At 40.9% G+C, this 27,486-nt stretch overlaps 1 protein-coding gene across 3 annotated transcripts in view; it reads left to right on the top strand.

Annotated features, from left to right (window-relative positions):
• The window catches only part of KLHL14 (kelch like family member 14), a 61,422-nt gene extending 34,297 nt beyond the window's left edge, over window positions 1–27,125 (top strand). For all 3 annotated transcript variants that reach the window (XM_032124401.1, XM_032124386.1, XM_032124395.1), the window contains exons 4-9: window positions 9,878–9,967; window positions 14,419–14,497; window positions 20,616–20,806; window positions 20,971–21,129; window positions 23,831–23,988; window positions 24,439–27,125. In XM_032124401.1, the coding sequence (XP_031980292.1) occupies window positions 9,878–9,967; window positions 14,419–14,497; window positions 20,616–20,806; window positions 20,971–21,129; window positions 23,831–23,988; window positions 24,439–24,579 (818 nt within the window). In that variant the 3' untranslated portion in view covers window positions 24,580–27,125. The remainder of the gene's footprint in view (window positions 1–9,877; window positions 9,968–14,418; window positions 14,498–20,615; window positions 20,807–20,970; window positions 21,130–23,830; window positions 23,989–24,438) is intronic.
• Window positions 27,126–27,486: the final 361 nt, after the last annotated feature.

The raw sequence follows: 27,486 nt of genomic DNA, 5'->3' as shown, positions 1-27,486 counted from the left end.
GCATTGAGAAATGCTCTGTTGTTCAGCAGGTATATCCTGTCTGTCACATGCTTCTGAAATCTTCAGAAGACAGTTTTTTCACAAGGTTTTCTTCACAGGCTTCACAACAACAGAGGCTAACTGCTTCATGGGCATTCATTATGGTATTTTTGTACCATCCTCTTTGTGAGGAGCACAGTCTATCATTGTTCCCATTTTGCAGATGAGGAACAGAGGTGCAATGTGGTTAAAGTCAAAGGTAACCTTTACTTTGGGGTGCCTATTTCAAGACCCCTCAGACCATGCTTTCCAGATGGCCTCTCCCACCTGCTTCTGTTATAGCAGTGAGCACAGAGCACTCCTGCATATCAGGCACAGGGATCAAATCAGGCTCTGAAAATCAAGCACAGGTAAATTAATGTTCTCAGAACAGGAGAAATGGGTAGCTGTAGAAAAAAAAACAGCTTAAACCAAAATGAAAATATACTTTCTTCTTTTCAGGATCATTTTTCTGCCAGATTCTTGCTTTAAAAAGACTCACTGGGGGGTTCCGAGGAGAGACTCTGCTAGTATGAGGATTGGCCTGGATTCCCTGGGCTGTAAGAGGAGCAGGGCCACAGCAACCCTGGGTTAAACCCATTTTAATGGCTTGGTATTATGTGCTGAGGTTGAAGTTTCACAACCATTACAAGCTGATCCAAACTGGTGCTGCTGCTAATACATCAGTCCTTCCCTTCTTCTCATGGCCTTGCACTCCTGCTCACTCCAATTCGTGAGGCCAGGCAGGGAAGCCTAGTGGGGAACAAATCAGGGTTAAATTCAATGCACCTTAAAAAAATAATGTGGTTTCTTGATTGTTTATTTCTTGGTTTCCTGTGTGCATCGGCCATCACAAAGAATGATGGATCCTGAGACAAGAAGGGGCTGAAGTGCTTTTTGCAGTGACGGTTTCCGCAGACCTCTGGTGTGCATGGGACTGGACCTTCAGCAAAAAGGTTCTCCTGGGAACCAGGAGGTGTTCACATGACTGGGTTCCACCCAGATGTGCTGACAGCAGAGGAATGTGAAGACTGCAAGTCTTAGAGTTCTGGATCAGTATGTGCTGCTGTGTTTGCAGATTTTGCTGTCTCTTCCTCCAGTTCCAGTGCTTTTGCCAGGTCCCCTCTGACCTGTCCTGATCCATCCCTGCCATTTTCAGTTTCATTCCGTTCTTCAATTCAGTCTCCACCACAACCTGGTCCAAGCCATGTTTACTAGCACAGTGAGTCCCAGTTTTGTTCATGCAGACTCTGTGTCTCAATCCTTGCTTTCCTTCCCCTAAGTGAAAATTATACTTCCCTGAACAATACTCTTTGCAAAATAAATGTCTTCAACAAAAGATGCAAGCCAGTTGAAGATACTTTGTTATGTATATTTTAAGTATTTGGGATTGACCACAACAGCTTTACTTTAGTCTACTTTCTATGCTGAATCCTGCAGTGCCAGCATGGCCAGTGATTTGAATTAATATGACCTTTCATCCTGTTTGTCAGCAGTCCATGACCATGCACTAGTGTGTGATTTGTGAATTATTTGTGATTCCATGTGAATGTGGTTCAGCCCATGAATTTTGACACCTCTTGATTTAAATAGCAGCTACTTGTGCTGTGATACTTAGCTTGGTATTCAGTTTTGAGAAACGTGGTTTTCCGTCTGTTTCCTGACTGCTTTCTAAATCCACAAAAGGTTTTTGAGAACACAGGACAAAATTTTTGGTATGAGTACTCCTATGGAGTGAATTTTTTGGATTGTTATGAGTAGGCATCACAACACATTTTTCACAGCTGCTTTTTATGAAAATATTAAACGGTACTGTTTTTATACAAAGCAGAAGAAAATTAGCATAAATTTAGTCCACATCTATTAATGGATTTTTTTTCAGCTATACATTCTCATTTTGTTTTCTATGTATAGATTTACAAAGTAAGTAATCTGTGCCAATTTTACTTAAGTATGTGGTTTTTCTGCGCCAGTCAAATTTCCTACCCTGAATTTGAAAATTGTCCATGGGTCTGCCATTCCCCTTCCTTAGGAGCTCATCTGTGGGGAGAGGTCTAGGAGAGAAACATTTCTGCCTGGTTTTTGTTGGAGAAACCAGTCTTTGGTGTTACCTAATTTATGTGGATCGATTCCTGTGCTTCCTTCTGTATTTGTATTTGTCTAGCTCCTACGTGGACATTTCTGCTTCTGCATGCTGTGATTGGGCATGCTGGAAGTTAAACATGTTGGAGTTCCAGGCTTTTCTTCAGATACCCATATGAGGTATATATCTTGTGGGAAAGGAAGATTTTTTTCCAGGTGGTAGGCATTGGACAGATCCTTCCATCATCTTCTGCTTTAGTTCTTTAGGTATGGGCTGGACTTTCTTGTAAACAAGATCTTTCATTTGCAAATACTGAAGTATTTAAAAGGAAAACTTGAAAAATCCGTAGCAGTTAATTTTAGCAGTGAATTCAGTTTATCTACTATGAATGAACTTAGGTGTATTGAAACTGCCTTTTTAATACGGTGAAATATGGGTAAACCCCTCCTCTATGTAGAGTTTTCCAAATGGAAAATCACATTTTCTTCTTTTGGAATCATTTCCAGACTTAGTGGGAAAGAAAACAAAACCTTTTGGTAACTCTAAAATAGTATGTTAGGCAGGAGTTGAGAGCAGAGTAGGAAGTAGTGAGACTGAGAGAGAAGATTGTGAAAGATTTGGGTTTTGGGGCGGTAGGGGCCAAGTAAGATATTGCTGCATGTGATTAATGCCTTTAAAGATATGGGTCCCCGAGGAGCATCAACAGGATCCAGCCAGGGAAACATAAAGAGGGGCTGTGATTGTCCTGAGCTTGGAAGGTTGCCTTCAGAGGAGACCAGGAGAATGTGTGCATCTCAAGGTCAGGTAGAAATTGAGCCATAAATGAATACAACTGGTCACAAGCAGTTGGGCATTAACACACCATTCCTGGTTATGGTTTTTTGCCCCGTGGCACTGTTGGAAAAGGGAATGCATGTCCTTGAGCTGACATCTTGGAGAATCTGAAAGCCCCCTGTGGGACAAAACAATATTTCTTTCCAGAGCTCTCTAGCAACTCTGCAGTGGTTTTCTCCCATCAGGGACTACTCATCATTTCGTCCATGAGAAGCTTTTGTTGTGCAAAATGTCACATCATGAGACTGTTATGATGTGACGAGATGTCATTTCCCAGGAATACATGTTGGGCTCTACTTCAGTGATTGTAAACCCAGGCCTGAGTAGGTACGCAAGATATTCTACTGGGGAGCAACCATCACTGAGGTAACATTGCATAACTCATGGTGGTGGACAAGTGTCTCTTGATAAATGGTCTGTGGAAATCCCTGGGGCATCTGGATGGTGAGGGGCAACCTTTAGCGGGTAGGTGGGTAAGCAGGGAGTAACAAAACAAGAAAAATTGACACTTTGAGTCTTTCTACAGGACCATGCATTACATCCTCTGCTCCAAGTCGTGCCAAGATGTTAGGTGTGTTCACTTTCATGAACTTCTCAAAGCTGCATCAGCAGCTCAGCTGCACGGAGTCATTCCCATGGGGAAGGCAGCAGGGGAGCACAGCAGAGCGTGTATGGGTTTTCTATGCACTTCCTGGGGAAGATTGTGTCAGGGTTTGGTACAGGAACATCAGTTTTTGAGGTGTGAGTGCAGTATTTTTCTTCCTTATTTAAACATTGTTGATCCAAGTAGGCATCTTTATTACTCAAATGAAATCCAAATGGGTGCTTGTGGCTTTGAAAGTGTATGGATAAAAATTGATCATGCAAACATCCAAATGTATATGTTGCTGTAAACTCAATAGAATGTTCTGCCATTGGGTGAATTTCGCCCATGGAAACAGACAGGTCTGTATTCAGAACTTGCATCCAAGTAACTTCAAAGCAATTTATCTCAGGAGGGAGCTGAGCATGCTAGCTATTCCTGATGTTATGTTTGCCTGGTTGGTGTCTCAGCATGAGTTTAAGTGTCCTATTTTAGATGCTCACATATGAAAATTTTAGCCCACTAAAACAACTAAACCAAGAAACCCCCTGACCTCTGGAAAAACCTGGCTGGTGTTACTCCAGAGAATGTATAAAAGAATAACTCTTGACATTTGAATGAAAAAGATTTTTTTTTTTCATTATTAAGAAACATCTTCACAGTGAGAAATACCCTAATTAGTACAAAATATCATTCACTGTGTTGTGAATGGACTTTTGATCTGCTCAGATAACTCTTTCTTGGTGCTCATGTTATCCTGTAGCCTCAGCTGAAGTATGAACAGTGTCCTAGATGAGCTCAGCAACTCTGTGCCCATCCTACTTGTGATGGCTTGAATGAAGTTGCCACAAAACTGGCATGGGAAGGAAGAGGTGGTGAAGTTTCCAGCTGAGCTCAGTGGTGCAGCTTCTCAAAGGTGACTTTGAGGTACAGTGCTTCATCATAAGACTTTCTGCTTCTGGTAACTGCTGTTGGATTGTCCCAGGCATCCCCTAATGAATTGAGCTCAGACTCAAGGCTGGCACTGCTATGCTACTAGAAAAAACATTTCACATGTATTTGCTTGAATTTGAGGTGACAGAATGTAGTTTGGCCAGGAATGTTAGTGGGTATTTGCCATCTATGTTGATTGTTCTCTTCTTTTAACTTTATTTTATTATCTTTGAGCATAAAATACCAGTGGTTGAATATGTGATGCCTTTAAAGCCAGTGCAGAACTACCACCACATTCACTGAGGCTAGAATTTCATACTTGTCGTGGTCAGTCTTTCCCCACAGTTACTAAATAACAAACAACTGAACAGAACAATTCACAGAGGAATCCCAGTATTAATTTATATAACCTCCTTGGTCAGAAATAGCAAGTAGCATTCTGTAATAAATGCATAGTCTTTCTGCAAATGATGTATGAAACACAGAAAGGTGAACAGTATCTGATACTTTGTTCTCAGGAAGTAGTTGGACCAGCTGTGGTCTGCCCAGCATTTTGCCGATAGGGTTGGGAATTAAGTGAATATTGTGTCTCTGCATGAATATTGCATCTGTCACGACCAAATCACAGTCTCCTTAAGTGAGTCCGTAGGTGCCTTCTGTACTGGAAGGAGACATCTCTCATTGCTCTGCCCTCTTCAGAGCTGCAGAAATAACCAGTTTTCAAGAAGCAGTATTTGAATATTATGTAGTCAATAGGATAGACTGTTAATATTGTGGAAGGTCATAATTGACTCCATATGTCCTCTGATAATGACATCCTTGTTCTGGAAACACACTCTTGCGTCATCTGCACAGGTCATTAGAGATGCTGAGCATGACTTCTTGGTGTGTACTGAGTCTTGAAGGGGCCATGCTCAAGATGTGCAGTAGTTGAGAAGGAGATTTCTTGGCTTTCCTTATAGTACCTCCTGTATCTCAAGCAGCTGAATGCTTCAGGGAAGTAAAAAATTTATGGGGTTGCGTTTTTTGTTGTTGTTGGGGTTTAGTTTTGGAGTTTTCTGGTTGGTTTGAGGGGTTTTTTTGAGTAGAGGAATCAAGTACAATTTCTGAAAGGAGTTTTTAGCAGAGCAGGGGAATGGCTATAGGCTGTATCACAGATTTCAGATCTCCTGGGACCAGAGCTCATTCTCCTCCTGTCTTGAGAAGTGCTATTCCAGTTCTCCCTTCTTCCCTGGTAGTTAGTGTTGAAGGGACGATAGACGGGAAGGTGTAAGGAGGAGGAGGAGGAGGAGCCGATGACCCTTTGATTAATGTATGGAGCACAACCAGATGCTGTTTCCTAAACGTGCAGTTATTGGCAGAAACTAAGCAAAACTGGGTAAGACAAAGAGCACACATTGTTGCTTGTTAGGTGTGTGAGGTGTATGATGGAGGTGCCTTTGAAGCATCATTGCATCTGGTTGACCTCACAGGCTTCATAGTTGAGAGTGTTTGATTTCCTGAGCATTTGGCTATAACCTGTAGTCTCTGATTTTGAAAGTAGGTCCCAGAACATTGTCTGGTACTTTTTATTAGCTGAGCTTCGGTATATGTGAGGAATTTCTTCTTGGGATATCTATCCTGATATGCAGTGCTGCTGTGTCTTCCACCTGCATCTGTATCTGAAGAACAGTTGAGTGTCACCTCCTGCACAATGTCACTGATCTTTGTGTAGTGAAGTGTTTCTTAGCAAACACCACTGCAGTCTTGGTGTCCACTGCCTTCCAGATCATTCTCAAGTATAAATCTTCCATTTGGTTTTCACCTAGAATGCTTTGCATGTTACATATCTGTCCCTGAGAAATTGCCTTCCACTTTACCAAGGGTGTCCTACCAATCACACATCAAATGCATGGGAAGGGGGCTGGTGGGAGTGCTGTCTTCAGCAGGGGTGTTTGGACCTGTTTGTGCTCTTGGTCCAGGCGGGCATGGGCGTCCTGAGGTTTTGGAAATGTGTGTGAGGGGCAGGGACTTAGAAGAGGTGGTTTTTCAACTACTCTATTTATAATCTGTCTATCTCACATATTTCCCTGGCACCTATCACCTTGGTATCTAAACATGCTTCTCAGATGACCATGGCTTTTATCTTCACCTCTGTTTAATAGTGTTTTCACCTTCTTTTTAAATCAGTCTTTAATAAAGTTAAGAATTCTTGCACAGGGTTTTATAAACATGTGTTATTAAATTTTAAATCTGTTTTGAAAGTGCCTCTATCCTACTCCCTCCTAGTAAAGTGACCTTTTTAAATGGAGGGAAGTGGGTTTAGATGACAGTCATGATAAATGCGGTCATGTTCACTCAATAAAATAAGGCCCAGTGCATTTGAGGATAAATCAGTGAAATGTACAGCCCCACCTGTCTGTCTCCATCATTCATTTCCACTGTCACTTTCACAGTGGCTGATGGATCACAGTTGCTGTAAAATTAGACAGCCTTTAATCTCATTTCATCCTGATTAGCTTCTCCTTACCCTTTCCCTCTAACTCACTGACTGACACGCTAAAAACTCACACCGGGCTGTGTTTGAGCGTGGCGTACAAACTTCTCTTCAAATACCCTTTTCATGGGGCAGGCAGGTGTTCCAATGAGTTGAAACTGAAAAATGAGAAGATGGGATTTTCACACTATTAAAGCAAAACAGCAGACAAAGACTCGTGTAAAACTAATGAAAGCGGCAGCCTGGCCAGACCATGTGGTGGGGCAAATTCTTCCTGTTACACCCTGGCAAGCCCAGTGAGTTTGACAAGATTGCTTCTACTAGAATTTAGCATGCTCATTGCCATGTAATTTTGACTGTTGTCTATGAAAAGTTAGGTCCTATCTGGGTGTATGTTCACAAGAATCACAGTTTACAGTGCAAGTCTTCTGTGCTCTCAAGTGACATTTTATAGTGGAAAAATTCACTCACATAGTTTTGATTTCTGTGTGTAACCAACCCATGATTCTGAGGGGTCAAGGAGAAAGACTGTGAGGTGGTTGATTTCTCAGTTAAGAATCCCTTCCCTCTTAGATGTCCACAGTGTTGCTTCATCCTCCCTGTTTTGTCCAGCTCCCTTCAGCCCCATGGGCAGATTCATGAGACTAAGAACAGAGTTTTCCCCAAAGCTCTGAGAGAAACAAAGGTCACAGTAAAGGTCTGCAGTGTTTTATTGCAGTCACCTTTCTTTCTGAAGGCCAAATACCACCCTCCTTTCTAAGGCAAGCTTCCTTTTAGCTTTCCCGTGAGTTATGGATGGTAGTTTGGGTCATTTGGGCCCAATCCTGTATCAGTAGGAATGTTGCCATCAATTTCAGTAGGAGCCAGGATTAAGCCATTAGTTTTCAAGGTTTAATTATCATAATAATTATGGGAGTCTTACTGCATACCTTATATGCATGGGAACAGCAGAAAAGCTTAAAGCAGAATTTCTTCCTCTACTGACCCTGTTTGTGTCAATGTGGTGGATAAATAGACACAAATGTTTGCAAAAGTGAAAACACAATGTGAAAAATATGCATGTGTGCTGCCTGCAGACAGTTTTTTCTGTAAATGCTGGAGCTCTCCAGACTGACCAGCAGAAGAGGTTGAGGGTGCAACCACCAGCTTGGACTTAATTGGAAACCATAATATAGCATTCTATTAGTTAAAAATTGAAGCCCTTGCAGACTGATCCTGGGGAGTCTTGTCTTAAGAGGAAGGGTCCCAAAAAGCATCTAAGGAAGGCAGCAAATTTCTCATGGGAGACCAAATTCCTTATTTACTACAAGAATCCACAAAATCAAGAAAAGTTCTGTAGTTTTGAGAGAGATGATTTTAAAATAGGGAAGTGTCTAAGACTAAAAAGTGAGATAATGATGATATGGTGTCTCAAAAGATAGCAAAAACCAACTTCATTCTTTCATCCTACTGTAGGAATCTCTAGGTAATATCTTTTGCAATGTCTAGTATAGGATTAGTTCCCAGTCAATATAAAGTGAACCAGTAACAAATAACTTTAATTAATGAACCTTCACTGTACCTGGCTGCCTAATTTAAGAACTGCTTCACTTATGTGACTTGTAAGAGCACAGACTATGAAAAAGATATTCGACCTTTACTAGAAACTAAAAACATGCCTTATTTATTCATCATTGCCTGGGCAAAAACTTCAGTAAGAGGCTTAAATGAGCCCACTTGATCTTTAAGAAAATATGTCCTAAATAGCAAAGCTGTGCGTATTTCTTCTTATTATTATTTGCATATGTTATACTGCACAACTGCATTCCAAGAAAAATAAAAGATAATAAAACAAATGAAATGAGAGATATATCACCCAAAATAATCCAAGTGTGAGATAGGCTGCCTCTTTTTTTTTTTTTTTTTTTTTTGGCATTGGCAAAAGAGCACAAAGTAAGAGCTGGCCCTGAGTCATATTGATTTCCCACTGCACTGGTTTCCTAAGTGCTCTGTTGATCCGTGTCAAGCAATAAGTTCCCTGCCTGTACATGCACATCACCTCCCCATTTGTCCTCACCTAGATTTAAGGTGCCCATATGATGAGCTGAACAAGGACATAATTTTTCCTACTGGTGTCACTGGGCCAAAACTACTCTATGTGGTATGGTAACTAATGCTGTGTAAGTTTACATTTTCCATATAATATCATTACAGTGGGTATGGCACAGTGCAATAATATGTGTGTGTTATGTACATGTAATCCTTATTTTTGCATTTTAGCATTTGCAGTGGAAAACGTAAATTTTTAGAAATAAATGTTTGCATCTGTAGCTGGTCCGTAGTAATCACAATACCTCCCCCCCCAAAAAAGGGATACTGCAAACCTAATGCCACAGTTTTGATCTTTGTTAACAAAGGGCTTCCTGATTAGATGAATAGAAGATGTGTGATTGTGCTGCTAATGACATTGTACAGGAAATTAAGCGTATACATTTGGAAAAGGCATTAAATCAGCAGGACCTTAATTTAAAAACTTAAAACTGTATGGAAATGCAGCTTGTTCATTGCTGTGTAATAGAAAGCTACTGAACATACTGACTCTTCTTGTGGAAACATTACCAGCAGAACAAAGCTGGGCTGAGGTTTTTTTAATGTTTCCTAGCATACTAGGATTCCTAGCATCTGCTTATTTTCAGGGAAATATCATGCAACTTCACCCCTTTTTACAAGTTCTTTTTAGAGTGGCCTGTATGGCACTTGGGCAGGTGAGGGGGCACTGAGGGACCAGAATTCCTGATTTTTTCCTTTATTATTTTCAAAACTGAATTGCGTAAGTTTACTAAAAAGTGGCTTTGTCTGCTGCTAAGTCAGTGGATGTACCTGCTTGGGGTGACTCATTCTCATGGTAAAGAGGAAGTATTTGATAAAATCAGGATCCTGAGCTGACAAAGAATTCTTGCTTTGCTTGCAGTTATGCCATACAACAGTGCCCATCACTGTGTCGTGGAAGTGGAAAACTTCTTGTTCGTGCTGGGAGGAGAAGACCAGTGGAACCCTAATGGTATGTACAGAATACTCAAAGGCAGAGGGAGCATCTGCCTTCCTGTGCCTTCCTGTCTGTCAGGTCAGCTGATGTAGTGATTAGCAAGGGATTTTGAGGACCCTCAGCCTAATTGTTGAACCTGAGTAAAGGCTACTCTTCGGTATTGATATAATAAATATCTGGTACTTGAGCATTAGCATCTCTGTCATTCATCAGCTCCCACATCCCTTGAGAAATGCCACAGGCAGCAGAACAGACTCTTTCAAGTGCATGCACCAGGCAGCAGCTGTTAAGAATTTTAACCTTCATTTCCAGTCTCCTTCCAGTCATAATGTAATAATGCAATTGCAGTAGATGAATGCTTCTTTTCTATTGTCAAACAAGATACTCGCAGCTCAAGTTGTTAATGTGTTAATTATCTAGATTTGAGATTCTTAAACTGATCCTTTTTTCAGTCTTGTGCAAGAGCTTCTCATAGATTATCTGCTGCTACCTTCTTTGATTTGATTACTTCATAAATTTACCGCAAAGAGAAATTAAACAATTTAACAGGCTTCTGAGCAAAGCAAAAGGAGAATACCATGCCTTGCAAAATTCACAGAATTGTCAAGACATTGTTAAAAAGCTTGCACATGAAGAAAGAGTTGTAGTTGTAGCAGTCTGTGTAACAGAGATAATTATGACTGAGAAACCATAAAACAGCTTGCAGGTACACATTTTTACTTTAAAACACCAGAGGATCCAGCTGAAATTACGTATACTGCATATATTTTATTGTGAATGCCCCATTTCAGCATCTGCACTAAACCAAATTATAGAAAATTGTTACATCTGTTCACTCCCTAAAAACTGAGACAAACAATCCAGGCCACCCTATAAGCATGTTTCTGGTGTAGTTAAGAATATCACTATATGTCTTAGGAGAAGGGCCCTTTAGTTCTATTGTTGAATGCCCTTTATTTGAAACAGGAGACAGTGCAGTATCACTAATGACAATTTCTTTTAGGATCGTTGGCCACATCCATCCAGTGAGGGCCCCTGTTGTATTTGGTGGTAGGCATATGGATAGGCAGACCTTGTTCCAGACAGTTTATAATTAAATGGCCATGTCACACGAAGGGTAAAAGAAAAGAAGTATAATTACCCACATTTTAAAGATGTGGAAACTGACTTGGAAGGTGATGGAGAGATGGTAGAAGGGGTACATATCCTGCATTTGACACAGGAATCAAACACAATTGTTTGTGAGATGAATAGTACCTAAATTCTGAGATTGCTTAGATCTGGATCAACTCCTGAGCTGAAGATGTTGCTGAAGACATCTACCAACTTCCCTGTCCTGTGAATACCAGTGCTGGGATTTTTTCTGTAGGGAAGATAGAAATAAAAGAGATATGAGCATTGCTATACTAACCTCTTTATCAAATTGATCTTAATGAAAGTGGACCTGAAATCATAAACTATATCCTGTGCTACTGCTGGGCATATTCTTTCTTGAAACCAATTTGCTCTAAATGTGCAGCTACATGGGGGCAGTTCACACATACCCACTTGAATTTATGTTCAGGCTCTCATCTGCTATCCTCAGAGCCCAGGAGGGACTTCAGATGGACCTACCTGGAACCATCTTGCCAAGGCTTCACAAAGCTTCTACTTCAAATGAGAATTTCCAGTGTGAAGAATTATCTTGGAGATGGTGGCAATGGAAAGGCATTGCTTTAGCCATCAGACCATCTGGCTCTTGAGAAACTGCGTGGACCCTAAGGAGTGCTCATGCCTCCTTTGTGCTCTGCTGACTTCCTGACAGCCCAGAAAGTACGGGAGACATTTTTTCTCACTTTTACACATCCTCCCATGGCTATCCAGTCACAAGGGTTCTTGCATGAGTAAACACTGAGGAAAGCAGGGTGCACAACACAGGCATGGATTTAAGACCAACTTCATAACCTTCAGAGCCCAGCACCCTTTGGCATGGCTGCAGAGCAGAGAACAGCATCTGCCTCCTTTTGTCCCATCATCCTGATTTGCTAATCCTGATTTTTGTTCACTTGTCCCAGGTTCTGTATTCTGACAGGTGCATCCTAACATGTGCAATCTCCTGACAGGTGAGCGAAGGAGTAGATAAGAGTTCTCTTTCAAACTGAAGTCCAGATTTGCAGTCAAAACAGTTAAACCAGGCAGATTAAGTAGGTCATCAGTTCCTTTTCCTGCAATCACAGGAATCATATAGTCCCATTTTGTAAATTTTCTAAGCTACATTTGAAAAGCAGTTGGATTTTTGGCCCCCACTACTCCTGTTAGAAAGCTATTACAGAATCCAATTGCTCTGAATAACTAGGAGCCTTATTCTGGTATCCAGTAAAATTTATTCTTTGACTGTCTAAATCACCTTGTTCTCATGCCAAGGCTGGCCTTCAGTTTAATAGTTTTTCCCCTCCTGGAGATTCGTTCCTCTGAAGTATTACAGACAGCACTCCTATCCTCTTTCAGCCTTTGTATTTCTAGGTGCAACAGGTCAAGTTCTTTGTCTCCTGCCATAAGGTAAAACTTTTTGTTCTTCCTGTTGCCATAGTAGCTCTTCTCTGTGCCTGTTCTAGTTTGATTTCATCTCCCTTCCTGTGAAGGACTCAGATTTGGATCCTTCCTGCATTCCCACTCTAGGCTTACTAAACCCTTCTTCTGCCCTGCACTTTACAGTCTTCTACATACGTGGTGTTTGTAGTGAGCATGTGTATGACATGTTGTGCTAGACAGCCAAGGTCCCCAAATTATAGGTTTGTATGACAACAGTGAAGAAGCTGCTGTATAACTAATGAGCACTGAAGTGCTAGTAGCTCTGAAAGATGTAGTGAATACAGCAGCATTAAAACCTAGAAAAAAAAGAAAAATAAATAGAAGTTTAAACTTAGGATCAATATTTATATTATTTTGACTTTCTGCTTTTCAAAATACAAGTAGATTAGTCAATGTCTTAGATGGTGAAACCTAGAGCTTGTTACTGTTTTGCTGCTCTCTGAATTTATAGCTCTTGATGCCTCTTTTTCTAAATTGTCTGTGTAGACTAAAGGAATCCAGATAGGAACCAAGAGCAAAGCCTCACTTCACTAAGCTCAGTGGCAGGATGGCCAGTTGCCCTTACAGTATGGGGATCTCACCCTTTGTCTGGAGATGGTGCTGAGATGGTCATGTCTTTGAGTGATGCTCAGCATGGTCCTTGTTAGGTACCCTGCTGGATTAGAAAGGAAATGCTGCATTACTCATCAGTCTTCTGCTTTACCCTCCTCATATAGAACGTGTTTATAACATAGCGAGGAAATCAGTTTACTTCCAGAGCGGTCAGCATGGTTTCTTTCTCTGTTTTCTTGTAGAACATGATCTTAAATTATTATAAATAGAAATTCTAGCTGTGTTGCTATTCTTCTCTCCAGTCTTGATGGTCTATTTACACATGCTGAAGTAAGTGTGGAATGAAGCAGGCAAAGCAAGCCAATCCTGCAGAGGCTTGTCTGATGCAAAAATATTCACCTTGTAGAATGCCCAGTGACCATTTATAGAACTGTGACATACGCAGTTAGGTTATTCTGCTGGCCTGTGAAGCCTCTAATTCAATTTTTTAGTCACACATACATAAACAAAGGTTTCTGTTTTCAAAATGCTCATCTATTGAAGTCTCAGGTGTTACAGGAAATTGCCATGCACTCTCTTGCTTCAGTTTTCTTGCTTTGATGTCAATCTGCATGTAAAATAAGGTGAAATCTTAATATTGTGAAGACATGAACACAGTTCTTGGGCTTGACAGCAGGGAGAAGCTAGTTAGGTGGTGTATGTTGCTCATGCTTCATATTTTAGCTAACACACTTGGAATAAAACTCTTAAGAGTGTATTCCCCCTTCGATGCACATCTGTAATTCCTTCTAACTTACACTGAAAATACATGGTAGAATAAACCATCTAGTGCAAACACTGCATACCCCATGCTGATGGCTTATGCAGCTCCTGGTTATTTGCACAAAGGGTTTTTGCCATGTTCCACACAGAGATGATGTGAGGAGAAAGAAAAACATGTGTTCTCCCTTTAATTTTTTTACCTGACACAAAATATTCGAGTCACAAAAATACCGTGGGGATGCCTCTTTTGGGCAGTAATTTTATTTAGTGCCGTGATTTATTGTGGCTGTGAAAATACCACAGCGTGTATAAGTAAATTTAAATACACATTTTCAAGATCTTATTACAAAGACCAAGAATAATCGCTATCTGCTTTTACTGCTAGTGACTGCTAATTCAAACCTTGCAGTGCCCTATTTGTTGAATTATTACTGTACACATAGCGTAATCATACATTGTTGTAAAATGGGGATCCCTTCATAAAAGGTGTCAACTTGTGAACTATATGTAATATATATTACAATCATGATGTTAAATACATGAAACAAACAGCTGAGTGTCAAAATAATCTATCTTTACAGGGAAGCACAGTACAAACTTTGTTAGCCGATACGATCCCAGGTTTAACAGCTGGATACAACTTCCACCCATGCAAGAGAGGTAAAAACCTGCTATGTTTTTCAATTTCTGTTTTCTCATCCTAGGAGCAGCTGAGGTTTGGCTTGGTTCTGGGAGTAAGGAGGCCTGTAGAAGCACCTAAAATACAGATAAAACTGCAGCACGCAGTTGTGTCCCATTTGTCTCCTAATTTTTAAAACTTTCCAAATTCAGAACTCCAGATGCCAAGTCCTGCAGTGCTAATTCATGCAAAATAGCCATGGACTTCATGCAATTACTGGTTGCCTGAGTACGGTCTGAAGGATTTTCCTGAAGTCTCCGTAGTGTCCTGTCATGTTCCCTGACTGAAATGTCATGATGAGTTTGCAGTAAACAAGCAGTAATTATAGTCAGATATCTTAGAGGGAACTGAAATCTTCACATGTTGACTCCATCCTGTTTCACCACACCAGCTATGAAAAGCTCTCCTGAACATGTCTCCACTTGTCAGAGGACTCTTAATCCTAGGTGGTCTTTGAGTGAAGTTGCTGTCAGTAAATCCATATTAGAGTAGCTCATGTTTTAATCTTGCTGTGAACCAAAAAGCAAAGATGGACGTGGACTTGAGCAATGACTCGTAAAGATGACGTAAACTTAAGTGTGGGTCCCAAATCCTACCCTGGTAGGAAAAAAATCCCATAAACCTGAACTGAATGATGCATGTTTCGTAAGACGAATCTCAAAGGCAGAAGATCCAAAGTTACAATGTTCTTTGAAGAAAATATTCAGTGTCCATCCTTCAGTTCAACACCCATCTTCTCATGGATCCCATGTACAAAAGATCTCACAGTGTCTCCCTCAAATGCTTTCTTTATTCTATATTAGTATTACAGTTTTTTTGTTGACTGTCTACAGTATTCAGGTGTCTGGCAGTCATAAATTTATTTAATTCAGTGCAGCCTTGTGATTCAAGGTGTGTCTTATGAGATGCTTGGAAATACGGCTGTCTTTTCAAATTTCCAGGGGTAAAATGTCAGTCTGCAGAATTTTTGAAGGACCTTTGTTCAAGGTTCAGTTGGATTGACCTAAGTCGCTGCTTTGGCAGCACCCAGCCTTCTCCCTCATTCCCACCAGCACTGTCGAATACCCTTCATGGCTGTGATCGTTTAAAACAGAGGGACACCTTCCTCTCTGGTTCAGCTTCCTAGACTGAGTCGCTGCCATCTTAGGTGTTGGCATGGGGGAGACAGGAGGTGAGCATCAGATTGGGCATCACTGTGCCAGTCATCCTTGCTGAGCTGGGAGACTGACTAGGAGACTGACTGATGTTTGTATGGAGCCTGGACCTCTTCTGTGGAGCCTAATCTGAGTCTTAATTAGGCCCTCTGGGTATCTCCAAGCAAAATTCCTGAGGGGCATTGGCGGCTGGCTGAGCAGTTGGCTTTATTTGGCTGACAAACTACAGAAAGCAGAAGTAGGCCGCTGAAGGTTGGAGAAAGGAGGCAGTAGGAATTTTTCCACCTCCACATTGGCCAGTTGTGTTTCCCTGGAAAACTGTGTGGCAGGTGACTGGCCTTGTGCTCCGGTGGGAGCTGCTGCCTTCAGCCAAGAGGCAGAAACTCAGCTGTGCCTTGTGCTCCGGCCCGTAATAAACTGTAATGCATGAACACCACAGCTCCTTACGGAGGTACTGAAATACAGTGGTCCACTCCTACGTAGTTTCTTCTGCAAGGGGCTCTGCTATGACAACGTTAATTGTCACCTCTTTTCTTCAGGATACATAGCTCATGGGCTTGCCCGTTGTTTTTCTTTAAAGGCTCCTAAGCATTAGGGCTGTTGTTGGAAAACAGGGATTTTAAAATCTCTTTCTAAAATGTTTTTGATGGTTTGTTTATTCAGTCCTAATGACTTCCTCAGAGTTGTTGCAGCTTTCAGAGGTATGGACTGGCCCAGTTTGTAGAAGATCATACGAACAAGAGAGAGCTTTTATGCAGTTTTCTTTCCCAGCTCCTTTAGTGAGATAAAGTTCCCATTAAAGTCAACAGGCTATTTTCCCCCTGCTAGGAGTACAGGGTCATGCCCTGTCTCTGCTGGCATAATGCAGGCACCATTGACAAGACAGACTGTTTAATGGGTTTTTCTGAGTCATTATGGTCCATCAAGTCAAAACCTACTTAGGAATTTTAGTCTGAGAATAATTGGCTGGATAGACTATAATAGCTCCTTTGAAATGACTGCCAGGTAAATGTGGGACTCGTTCACAGGCAGTATATTCTCAGGTCGAAAATCCGTATGAAATATTTGATAAGTAAACTTTTATCTCACATGCCAAAATCCATATCTGATTGATTTTACTGTATGAGCTATAAAGAAAAGTCTAATCCCATTATGGATTCAATGTCACCAGTGTATTTTCTTTAGAGCCAAGTTTGGTTTCTTTTCATTTGAAGAACATCTCAAAAACAGATGCTTTTGAAAAGCATGTACAATTCCAGGATTTTATTGTTCAGAGAACCAGCAAGTGACTCATAAGCTTTGGAAAAACATATCTGCCTGATGATGCCATAACAACAGGAAGGTTTTTGGAGAGCAGTTCAGTTAGACTATGATGGCTACTGAAGGAGCAGTCTTTGTAGCAGTTGTATTTGAACTTGTGGTCTGATCCTCAGCTGGCTATCTCAGTCAGAACTGTTGCATCTTGCCAGCTCAACACAGAGCTTTTCAAGGTGTTTGGAACAAAACAACATTTAAAACAACTTGCTTTTTCTTATATTCGGAGTTAAAAGTTTTTGTTTGAAGACCACCAAAAAGCATGGCATTGTACCAGGTTCTGAAGAAGTGCAAGTGGAAGTGGGAAGTGGGCAGGTCAGTGTACTCTCTGAGGCTGAGTGAGCTGAGAAAAGGCACCGAAAAAGAGATGGAACAATTTCACATTTTATTTTTGTCTGTGACTTTAGTAATAGTAATGTCAGCCCCTCTTAAGATTATTTATTTTTTAAAAAGCGAAGCATGCACTCTATAAGTGACTCTGAAATCAGGTCCAGATATTGCGACAATCAGTAACAGCACTGGTAACTTTAAACCTCAGACTGGTAGTTCTATTTGGTGTTTCAGGGCATAAATTCATCATGTGTGAAAATCACGAGGAAAATCTTCCCTTTTATATGTGTATACTTGAAAGAAGAAGTTGGTTGAGTTGATGGTTGGGTGAAGGGGTGTGAAGGAAAAGCATTTCAGAGACCAGTGAACATCGAGTATTTTCAAATCCTGAAGAAAATCACAAAATAATTATTATCCATATTCAGATCCTGAGGTACTTTCTAGTTATCTAATTAGAATGGATAGTGTCTTCCCAGTATTGAGGAGAAAGTTGTCATGCAAAGATTGCTGTATTATAGTTTAATCTGAATCATATTTTACAGCAGTTTAAAAGTCATCACTTGACAGCATGCCTTTGCACACTGTAACAGCATGCCCTTACTCACTGTATCACTGAAAACGAAAAAAACCCAAAAAGCTTAAAATATTTCTGACAGAAGCTACTGAGTGCATGTTCACATCCGAGCAGAAGAGTGAAGTATGCTGATGCTTTCATTTTTGCTCCTTATAGTGACACTGTGTGGATGAAACCAGGAGTACACGTACAGAATACTGTCAGTGAAATCCTGGTTAAGAGAATAATGCATGCAAGTTGTGTCTACCTCTGTTTATTAAACCTGAACTAAAAAAAAAGAGAGGCAAAACATGCTGAGAGCAGTTTGTTAATGGGTTCACCAGAGAAGGTGCACAAGGACAGACGAGTGGATATGGGAGCACTGACAAGAGGCACCCTGTGGGTTTGTGCCTTGTGGCTGCTGGACACAGGAGGGTTGAAAAATGTGTACCTGCCTTTGCAGGCTCTCTCATGTCTAATAGGAGGTGACCTTTGCAGCTTTTCCTACTTTTGGGGCAACTGTGGGCTGTGTTGCCTCAGGCCCATCACATATCTCAGAAAGTCTTATATGCACTTGATTGCCTGTAACACCTATAGCCTCTGTCAAATTGGAGTGAAATCAGTCACAGGCTTTTTTTTAAGAGACAACAGTAGGCAGACATGGGTACATGTACAGTGTAATCAAATTAGCTCTGTTTCCATAGAATATCAGGCTAAAAATATAGATGCACAATTTGCTGCCCGACCATGCAGAGCAAAATATGCCATCAGCTTCTATCTGCCCACTGACACATAAATTAAATGGTCTTTTCTAATTCATCAGTTGATCTGGAGACACTTGCCAGTATTCCTGTCCTCCTGTTTCCATGGTTTTTTTCAGAAGTCTTCCCTGTGGTGGAGTCCCAGCCCCACTCAGCAAGGGGTGCTGTCCCACACAGTCCAAGTTGCCCATGTGCAGGCAAGGTGATAGCAAAGAAGTGAACAGGAGGTGCTCAGTGACCCTGGCTGGTGAGGAGCCCTGTCAGGTGTGCACCAAATCCAAAAAGTAAGGTCAGAAACAGGCAGTGGTGCATCAAATCTGTTCCCTGAACACCCAGCCAGCCCTGCTGTTTCCATGGCTGTATCTCTTGGTGTCTGCCTCACTTCTCTTCCAACTTATAAACCACCAGCCAGTCTCAGATGCCTTTTAACAAAGAGGGAGATTTCTCCAGAATGTAAAGGATGCTACAACTTCGTGAAAATAGGTAGCTGTGCAAAAGAGCAAGAACTTATTCCTGCCTTCACTGAAGGAAATGCTCCTGAACATGCCTGGCCAGATGTCAGGTTTAGGGACAGGGCACACCAGACTTGGCTAGTTCAGCTGGTCATGGGATGGCTCTCGGGAAGCCCGGGGAGGAGTTGGACATACCAAAGCTGTTCATTGAGGATGCTGAGCTCTGTGCGTACCACTGCTCATCCAAATGCTTTACAGTGGTCTGCAGGTTCAAGTCCCTGATGGTGCAGGTGACCATCAAGCCCCCAAGATTTACTGCATGATTCAGGACTGAGATATGCAGCTGCTCCCAGATTCAAATTAAAGCGCCTGGGCAGGAACCAGAGTGCATTGAATCAGCCACAGAGCAGGGTTTGGCAAGCTACAGCCACACTCCAGAGTGCCTGCTTTGCAGGAGTTGTCAGAGCTACACTTTGCTGTACCTGGCCTGCCTGCTTATTTCTGGTCTCCCATGTCATTCTGGTTTCACCCAGGAGAAAACTTTATGTTGGGGACTGGCAACTCTTGTTCATTCAGTATTTTGTACAGATCTTCATCCTAGCCCAGCTGTGCTCTTCTGCAATTTTCTTTCTCATGTTATTGCAGCTTAAAATTAAAGGTCTCTACTCCAGAAAACCTTCCTGCTGTTGAATGATCCAGGGAGCTTTCCCTGAGAGTGGATTACACCAACCAAGGTCTCTCAAAATCGTCTACTGCTCAATTTTTACTTCAGCAACAAACACTCAGCAATAATTTTGGAGTCACGAGGAAGACAAACTAATATATGCCCAACAGTCCTGGCCAGAAAAATTAATTCTTTAAGTGCACACCTGAGTTGCGTGTAAAAGCAGACAGGTGGCTAAAAGTTTTCTCAGGGTTAGCTGAATGGAGACAGACCTCTTTTGAGTTAAAGGGTGGAGATGTAGTGTTGTGGCTAGCGTAAGGAAAGTTGTTCTATTTGCAGTACTGCAGAAGGAAGAAAAAAATGATAATTGAAGAAAAATTTTGATGATGTGGTTCTCTTAGTAAATTAGGAACAATGACCCTTGAAGGACCATAAAGAAAGTGAATGTCAAGATAATTTATTATTGTTACATTATCTACCTCATTTTTCACTTTGTCTTACTGAGTTGTTATATCCCTTACAAGGTAATGCCCCAAACATTAATGAGCACCTTTTTATCTTTCACGGGTGTGAAAAAGCAACAAACAGCTTTGAAAAGGGGTATTTCCTGGCAGTTTTATGTGTGCCTAATTATTTTGACACAAAAAAATGAAGTATTTTTTGATGTGGAATGTGTTTGATTAGTGAAGCAGCCACAGTCTCTAGGACAGCTGTAAGCGTGTGAAGCTCCTGGACACTTCTCTCTGATGTAACATTTGAAGGAGCAGCTCTCTTAGTTCAGGCAGTCAGCTGGAGAGGGGGAAAAAAATGTTTGACATGGCTAATTGGTTTGTTGTTGACTTGTTGGGTTCTGTTCTGCCCTGTCCCCCAGGAGAGCCAGTTTCTACGCCTGCCGCCTTGACAAGAACTTGTATGTCATCGGTGGAAGAAACGAAACTGGCTACTTGTCCAGCGTTGAGTGCTACAACCTGGAGACAAACGAGTGGCGTTACGTGTCTTCGTTACCACAGCCCTTGGCAGCCCATGCAGGAGCTGTTCACAATGGCAAGATATATATTTCAGGCCAGTGTCTTGTATAATTCCTGTTATATGACAAGAAAACCAACCCAAAACCACCATAAAAGAACCCAAAAAATCTGCAGAACCCCAAAACCAGAGAGCTGAATTCCTGCTGCAGCTCAATGTCTTTATGGATATTAATTAACTGATGTGTATTTACTTTGCAGGAGGTGTTCACAATGGAGAATATGTCCCCTGGCTGTACTGCTATGACCCTGTGATGGACGTCTGGGCCCGAAAACAGGACATGAACACAAAACGAGCAATCCACACTTTGGCTGTAATGAATGACCGACTGTATGCAATTGGAGGAAACCATCTGAAAGGTCACATTTTTAATAGCAAAAAAGTACCCAGTGTCCCACATCTCTGATAAAGAATATTTTTGTAAGACAGTCACTGTTAAATACATTAAAAACCAAGCAACACAATTTAACAGGACACTTGAGCCAGCAATTTTAAAAACATTTTATGCAAATTATTTTAAAATTATAACAGTACATTAAATATATGAGTAATGAATGTATTAGATAATAAAAATGGGAGCTTCCATTACTCAAAGGCATGGACAATTTGTCATTACCAAGAATTCAATGAAACAAACAGATTATTCTTTGACCCGAAAGTACCAGCAATATTTTCCTCTTTAAATCATTTTCCAAAATGTGCAGTTAAAGAGAGCTTTATTCAGAGCAACACACAAAAACAAGCTCCTGATTTAATGAAGAGAAAAAAAAAGGAAACTTCCAGCCATTAAATATTAGGACTAGGCTCTTTAAATCCCTTTTTAGTATTAAATGTAGCTTGTTTATTATAATTCTTTTTAGAGGTCTCTTGTTTTCATCTTTCAAAATGGTCTCATATTAAAATAACTATTGCTTAGGCATCTGGTATTTTTATCTTAATACCTATATGTCATTGCTGTTAAAGATGCTTCTTAATCCAGCCACTTAGACAAAAAGCACACCTCCTGCTCCTTTGTCCCATGATAATATTTAATAGTTTATATTAACTTTTTTTCTTCTTTCTCCTTTAAAGTTTAAAATGAAAAAAATAAAAGACTCCCAACAACAAAAGAGAAAATCATAATAGAGAAGAAAAAGTGAAAAAATATGCTAAGTGCCAGTAAGACCAGGTCATGTCTGACTCTGGTACCCAGGGCCTACTGTAAAGCCACAGGCTGCTTTTGGAGGTCTGAGTGTCTGTGGAGCATGCAGGGGACCAAGTCCCAGCTGTAAATTTTCCCTGATAAGTAGTACTGGTGCATAAACCCCTGCAGGCAGGTTCAGGGCTGCTGTGCCTCTGCTCCCCTGCCCCCCTCTGTGATGGGTGTTTATGGACTGGACCTTATAAGGTGAAGAGGGCAAAAGCTGCTTGCACATGAACACCTGAAAATTTTGTAGGTTTCAGTGCTTCACAGTGTTGGCTTTTCCTCCTACAAAACTAAAACCTTGCACAGCTCTCCTCTAGCTAAAGCACATGCTTTGGTTTGCAGAGGCTTGAGTTGCTTCTATTCTGCCACCTTTTTTTTTTTTTTTTCACACAGTTTCACCTACTTCTAATAAGCCTTGCATTTTTGCCTCTACAGCTTGTTGCCCTGGGTGCCTTTGTAACGTTTGAACTGCTCACTGTTGTGAGAGGTGTTTAACATCCAGGCTGTCTGGTAAAAGGACTTCTTGGAAAAAAATGGTTTCACCTGTACAGTGAAACAAAAGGAAGAACTGCAAGGACAGAGAGGAGGGAGGGGACTGAAGTGTGGATGAAACGTTACAAATTCTCCAGGGGCAGGGAATAGCAGGGCTCCATGGCAAAGCCCTCCTTTGTGAAGCTGGAACTGTGTAGTAGTGTTAGCAGTGCCTTTACCACATCACAGCTAATCATGTGCATACTGCAGTTTGTTACAGAGCTTTTGGTGGGCTCTGGGTGCACAGCAGTGGCCTTTTTATGGCCCCTTGAAAACCTTACAGCAGCAAAGAATTATTTCATATTATTATGAATTATTTCATATTATTTCATATTAATTCCAGACATAAATAATATTCTAGCAAGCAGCTTCCTTGTGAAGTGCCGATATCATCAAATGCCCTTTTTGCAGAAATAATACCGTTTGCTGTCATACCTTGAAGAGAAGACAGAAGGGTTAAGTAAAGCACCTCACATTATTAAGAAAGTCACAATTTTACTGCAGTGCTCTGATAGAGAAGGTAGATTGAGGTAGTGAATTGCCTAAATATTGGAGCAGGAACCGGGATTCCTGCGTTCCGTGTCTGTGTTCAGCTCACTTAATTCATATTCATTGACACAGCTTGAGAATCTTGAGCTGAGACCCCTCTGCCTTTTGGTGATCAAACAGCAGCAGTTGCTTGGACATTTTTTGGCCTACCAGGGAAGGATGGGACCACCGTTCTTGTGGTTACGTTTTTTGTTGCCTTAAAGACTTCACCCCAGCTGTGTGCTTTAGGGTATACCTTAAATCAGCTGGAAGATTGCAACTGGTCCTGCACATCATGTCCATCATGCTAAGCACTTTGTCCCTCTAGAACCAAGTGGTATCGGTTGTCTAAGCTCTCCCTGGACTTGTTAGACATTGATTTCTGAGAAAAATTCAACCTGTTCATTTTTGAATAGATTAGATCTGCCAACTTTTGAGGAAGACTGCCAGGACAGTCTCTTCCTACGTGTTCAAACTTGTATTAGCACTGAGAGACAAGGAAGAATTTTGCTTGAATCTGCTTGCATCACTGATAAGTTGTTACTGAGTGTTTCCTGATATGGTCAGGTTTTCTATGGATTCCTGATTTGTAGAAGACTAATGGTAAAAGCCTTGAACAGATTTATTTGATCTGAAGTAATGAAGCATTAATGTTACAGAAGTTGGGTTAGATGTATATGAAGATATTGTCTAGAAAAATGTTTAACAATTATAATTGTAGTATTGTAACTGTAATTTAATAAATTTAACAGTAAACCAAGTAATAAAACAATATGTCATAACACATATTCTCTTTTCTCAATGCCCTCATCCAGGTTTCTCCCATCTCGACGTAATGCTTGTGGAATGCTACGATCCAAAAGGTGACCAGTGGAATATCCTCCAGACTCCTATTCTGGAGGGTCGCAGTGGCCCTGGCTGTGCAGTCCTGGATGACAGTATTTACCTTGTAGGAGGCTACAGCTGGAGTATGGTGTGTACCAGCGTTCTACAACCAACTTTTTATTCCTTCTGAGTTCTTGTGGCCAGTCCATATAATATGCAGATGGGATGGAGAGGAGATGAGAGGGGAAGTAGCTGCAGGGGAAGGTTCGGGTTGGTTTTCAGCTTGTGGAGAACATGGAGTGTTTTTTCACCTTTGTGCTTTCTATTTAGATAAGTTATTATTAGACTGTATTCACAAATATGAGTAATTTAAAAATCAGAAGGAATTTTGGAAAAGTAATTGATGGGACTGTATGCTTAGAGCTCTGCTTATGAGGAGTCTGATTTTCAGAGGCTGGGTGCTGAAAGACAGAACCAAACCTCTTGAAGAGCTTCTAAGTTAGAGTCACCATGGGTCGTTTTCAAATATCTTTGGAGCTGACGTGTGACTTGGATTTTACCAAAGCCACATTTAATATGACATTTTGTTCTACTACAGGGAGCCTACAAATCTTCTACTATTTGCTACAGTCCTGAGAAAGGGACTTGGACAGAACTGGAAGGAGACGTTGCGGAGCCCCTTGCAGGACCTGCCTGTTCGACTGTGGTATTGCCGGCCTGCGTTCCCTACAACAAGTGATGGGCCAGGAGCACTGACACGAACACTGAGTGCATTTGGGAAAATAATGACGGGTGACGTAAATATTTTATTAGAACAGAATTCCTGTTAAAACAAAGCTACCATAATTGACCCCTCATTCCATGTTTATGCTTTAGGAGCAAACTAAAAGAAAAGAAAAACCAAGTGTTGTCCCATCTCAGATAGGTGCCGGTGTCTTACGAAGCACAGACTGCCATTTCAGACTGATTTAAACTTTTCCTGCTGCAGAGACACTCCTCACGTCAAATTTAACTTAAAAAAAAAAATGATGGCTAACTGTTCAAATACAGCCTGAAGAGACAAGATCAGTATTGTGCATTGTATCTACCTGCATGTGATCTGTGTTGAAGTCATGAGGATGTTGTTTTCATGAATGCTTCAGAATTCAGATAGTGAAAAGCTCACACTGCATTGCAGAATTGTCTCCTCCTCTGTAATCCTAACCTACAACTACTTCATATGCTCTGCAAGCAACACAGCATCAGAAGATTATAAAAGGTAAAGAAATATCATTCAGTTTTTGCACAGCTTGGCAACTAATACACTCTGCCTTCAAAGTCTCCATGTGCAAGTGCAGCAGAAAGCAGACTACAATGAAAGCTATGCTTTACAGAGCACTTCTTGCAATAGCAGCTTAGGGATTAGGATCAAATTCTTCTAGTCACAGTTGTGTAAAGTCAGAGTCATTTCACTGAAATCACATGGAATGACTGTTTCTGCATTAGTATAACAGAATTTGGATCCTACAGCTTAAAATCTGGCTTTGTAAAGTAAGTTATTTCTATGACCACTTAATGAAGCACCAGAGACCTTACTTCCTTTTCACTAACCTGTTAGGTATCAGTATCTGTGCTAGTTCTTTCCAAAGACAAGAAGACTGCATTTAATCACAAATTTATTGCTTTGGACTCTGAAATGCTTATGCACATTTTTGGAGAGACACTGGTAAGTAGTTAAAGTAGTCCTGTGTGGTTAATCTTAAGATGCACTCTGAGAGAGTTTTACTATTGATCCAAAGTAATATAAGGCTAGACTTTCCACTGCCTTATAGCCTGTGTAATTATTTACACTTTGCAAAGCGAGTTCAGAATGCCCCCATACGGGACCAGTGGCACTTAGGGCTTGCTTCATGAAGTCATAGTTGCTTGCACAAATCAGACTGTCTACATGTTAAGCTTATGTCTTTCTGTCCTGGCTTTGCAAAAGCAGTGACAAAATCTGAGCCTGATTCTTCACTACCTTCACTACCAGACATAATCATCTGCAGCTCATTAAAGTATGTGCATAATTCTTCCACTGTGGTTTACTAGTGCTGCATCCATTACTCTCAGGACCATCCTCTTCACTGGTGTAAACTGACATCGCTCCATTGAAGCCAATGGATGTACTTTATGTCAGCTAAGTATCTGGCCTTTAATCTGCCTAGCTGTAGCTGGCTGCCCCAGATAAAAGGCAAAGGACACTCAGATCCTGCATTTTCAGCCTTGCACATACCTTTCACAACAGGACTTAATGCTAATGCATTAAGCGAGGAGCAGGCAGCTGCTGGAGGTTGGTTCTGCTGCAGAGGCAATAGATGGGAGAAAGACTTCATTATTTGCTTTGCAAAATAGAAAAAGGGTAACTGTACACAGAAATTACACTATATATTGATGCTTGAGAGCAATATAAATAAAGGAGAGCAAATACCATGGGACTGCTTCTCTCTGGCATCAGTCCAGTTTTATCGCAACTCCCTTGCTTGCAGCAGAATTACACAACTTGTAAAATTGGAGTAATGCAGTAAAGACTTATACCACACATATGCAATAATCCAGTTGATGAGGTAGCTGCACGCCTGGAAAAAATGTTTAAACAAAATAATTATCTGAAGATGCTAATATTTGAATGTGCCCTTGGGGAGTTTTCCAGTGAGCATCACAAAGGAGCTCATAAAGGTGGAGTGTATATCCTGAAACTCAATCCATTTCTCCTATATAGTGCAATCTTAGTTGGTTTTGTATTTATTTATATTGTTCAGATCCAAGGGATCCCTTGTAAAATATATTTGGTGCAATCATGACTTTTTTTTCCTTTCCTGTTGGAAGTATATAAATATAAATATATATAAAGAAGGAAACTGTTAAGATACTAAATGAAGAAACCTTGTATGACATTTAAAAGGTCTGCCACTGAACACTGACTGTCACCTGTCTCTACTAAAATGTACCATTTTTAAAGGATACTTCTTGTCCTTTTAAATGGTTCCTTTTTTTTATCAAGATAATGCAAAGATTTATGAGGACTGTCTAAATCTTTCTGTCTTTCAGGAAGGCATGACCAGGGAAAAAGTGCTAACTAAATAAGTCACACAAAGAGTGTAAATTTTGTACAGTACTAGACTGTGTAAATGAAGCTTGCTTGTAGGGGGGAAACTTTAAATAAAACTTTATGTACTAATTCAACTGTCTGCCATATTCCTACTTATAAAGTGTATGTATAAATAATATCTACATTAAATTCTTTGGAACTTTTTTTATCATGTAGATGTGTGAACTTCCTTTATTTTGTGGTGTAATACAACAACCTCATTGTTTTCCAAGTGTCACTACTCAGTGCTTGTCAGGGCAGTGACCGCAGTAAAACACGGGTCTATAGTGAGTTGGTCTTCCCCCGAAAGAAGGGAAAGGTGCTGCCTGGGAAAGCAGCACCTTTTTCCAGCAGGGAAAGCTCCACCCTTGTGCCTGCTCTGACTGGAGAAGCCACTGCATGCCTGTGAAATGCCTCTGCCATGCGCTGCTCCCTCTGTTCCTCTGTCCCACGGTAAGGTAAGTGAAAAGGACACTGCTTTGTTAAGCCCAGTCTTGCTCTGGGGAATTTAGTGCTTGTTGTGGCAACTTCATACCT

Source organism: Corvus moneduloides, chromosome 1 (genome assembly GCF_009650955.1).
Source record: "Corvus moneduloides isolate bCorMon1 chromosome 1, bCorMon1.pri, whole genome shotgun sequence".
NCBI lineage: Eukaryota > Metazoa > Chordata > Aves > Passeriformes > Corvidae > Corvus > Corvus moneduloides.
This window is presented reverse-complemented; position numbering and strand designations above follow the sequence as displayed.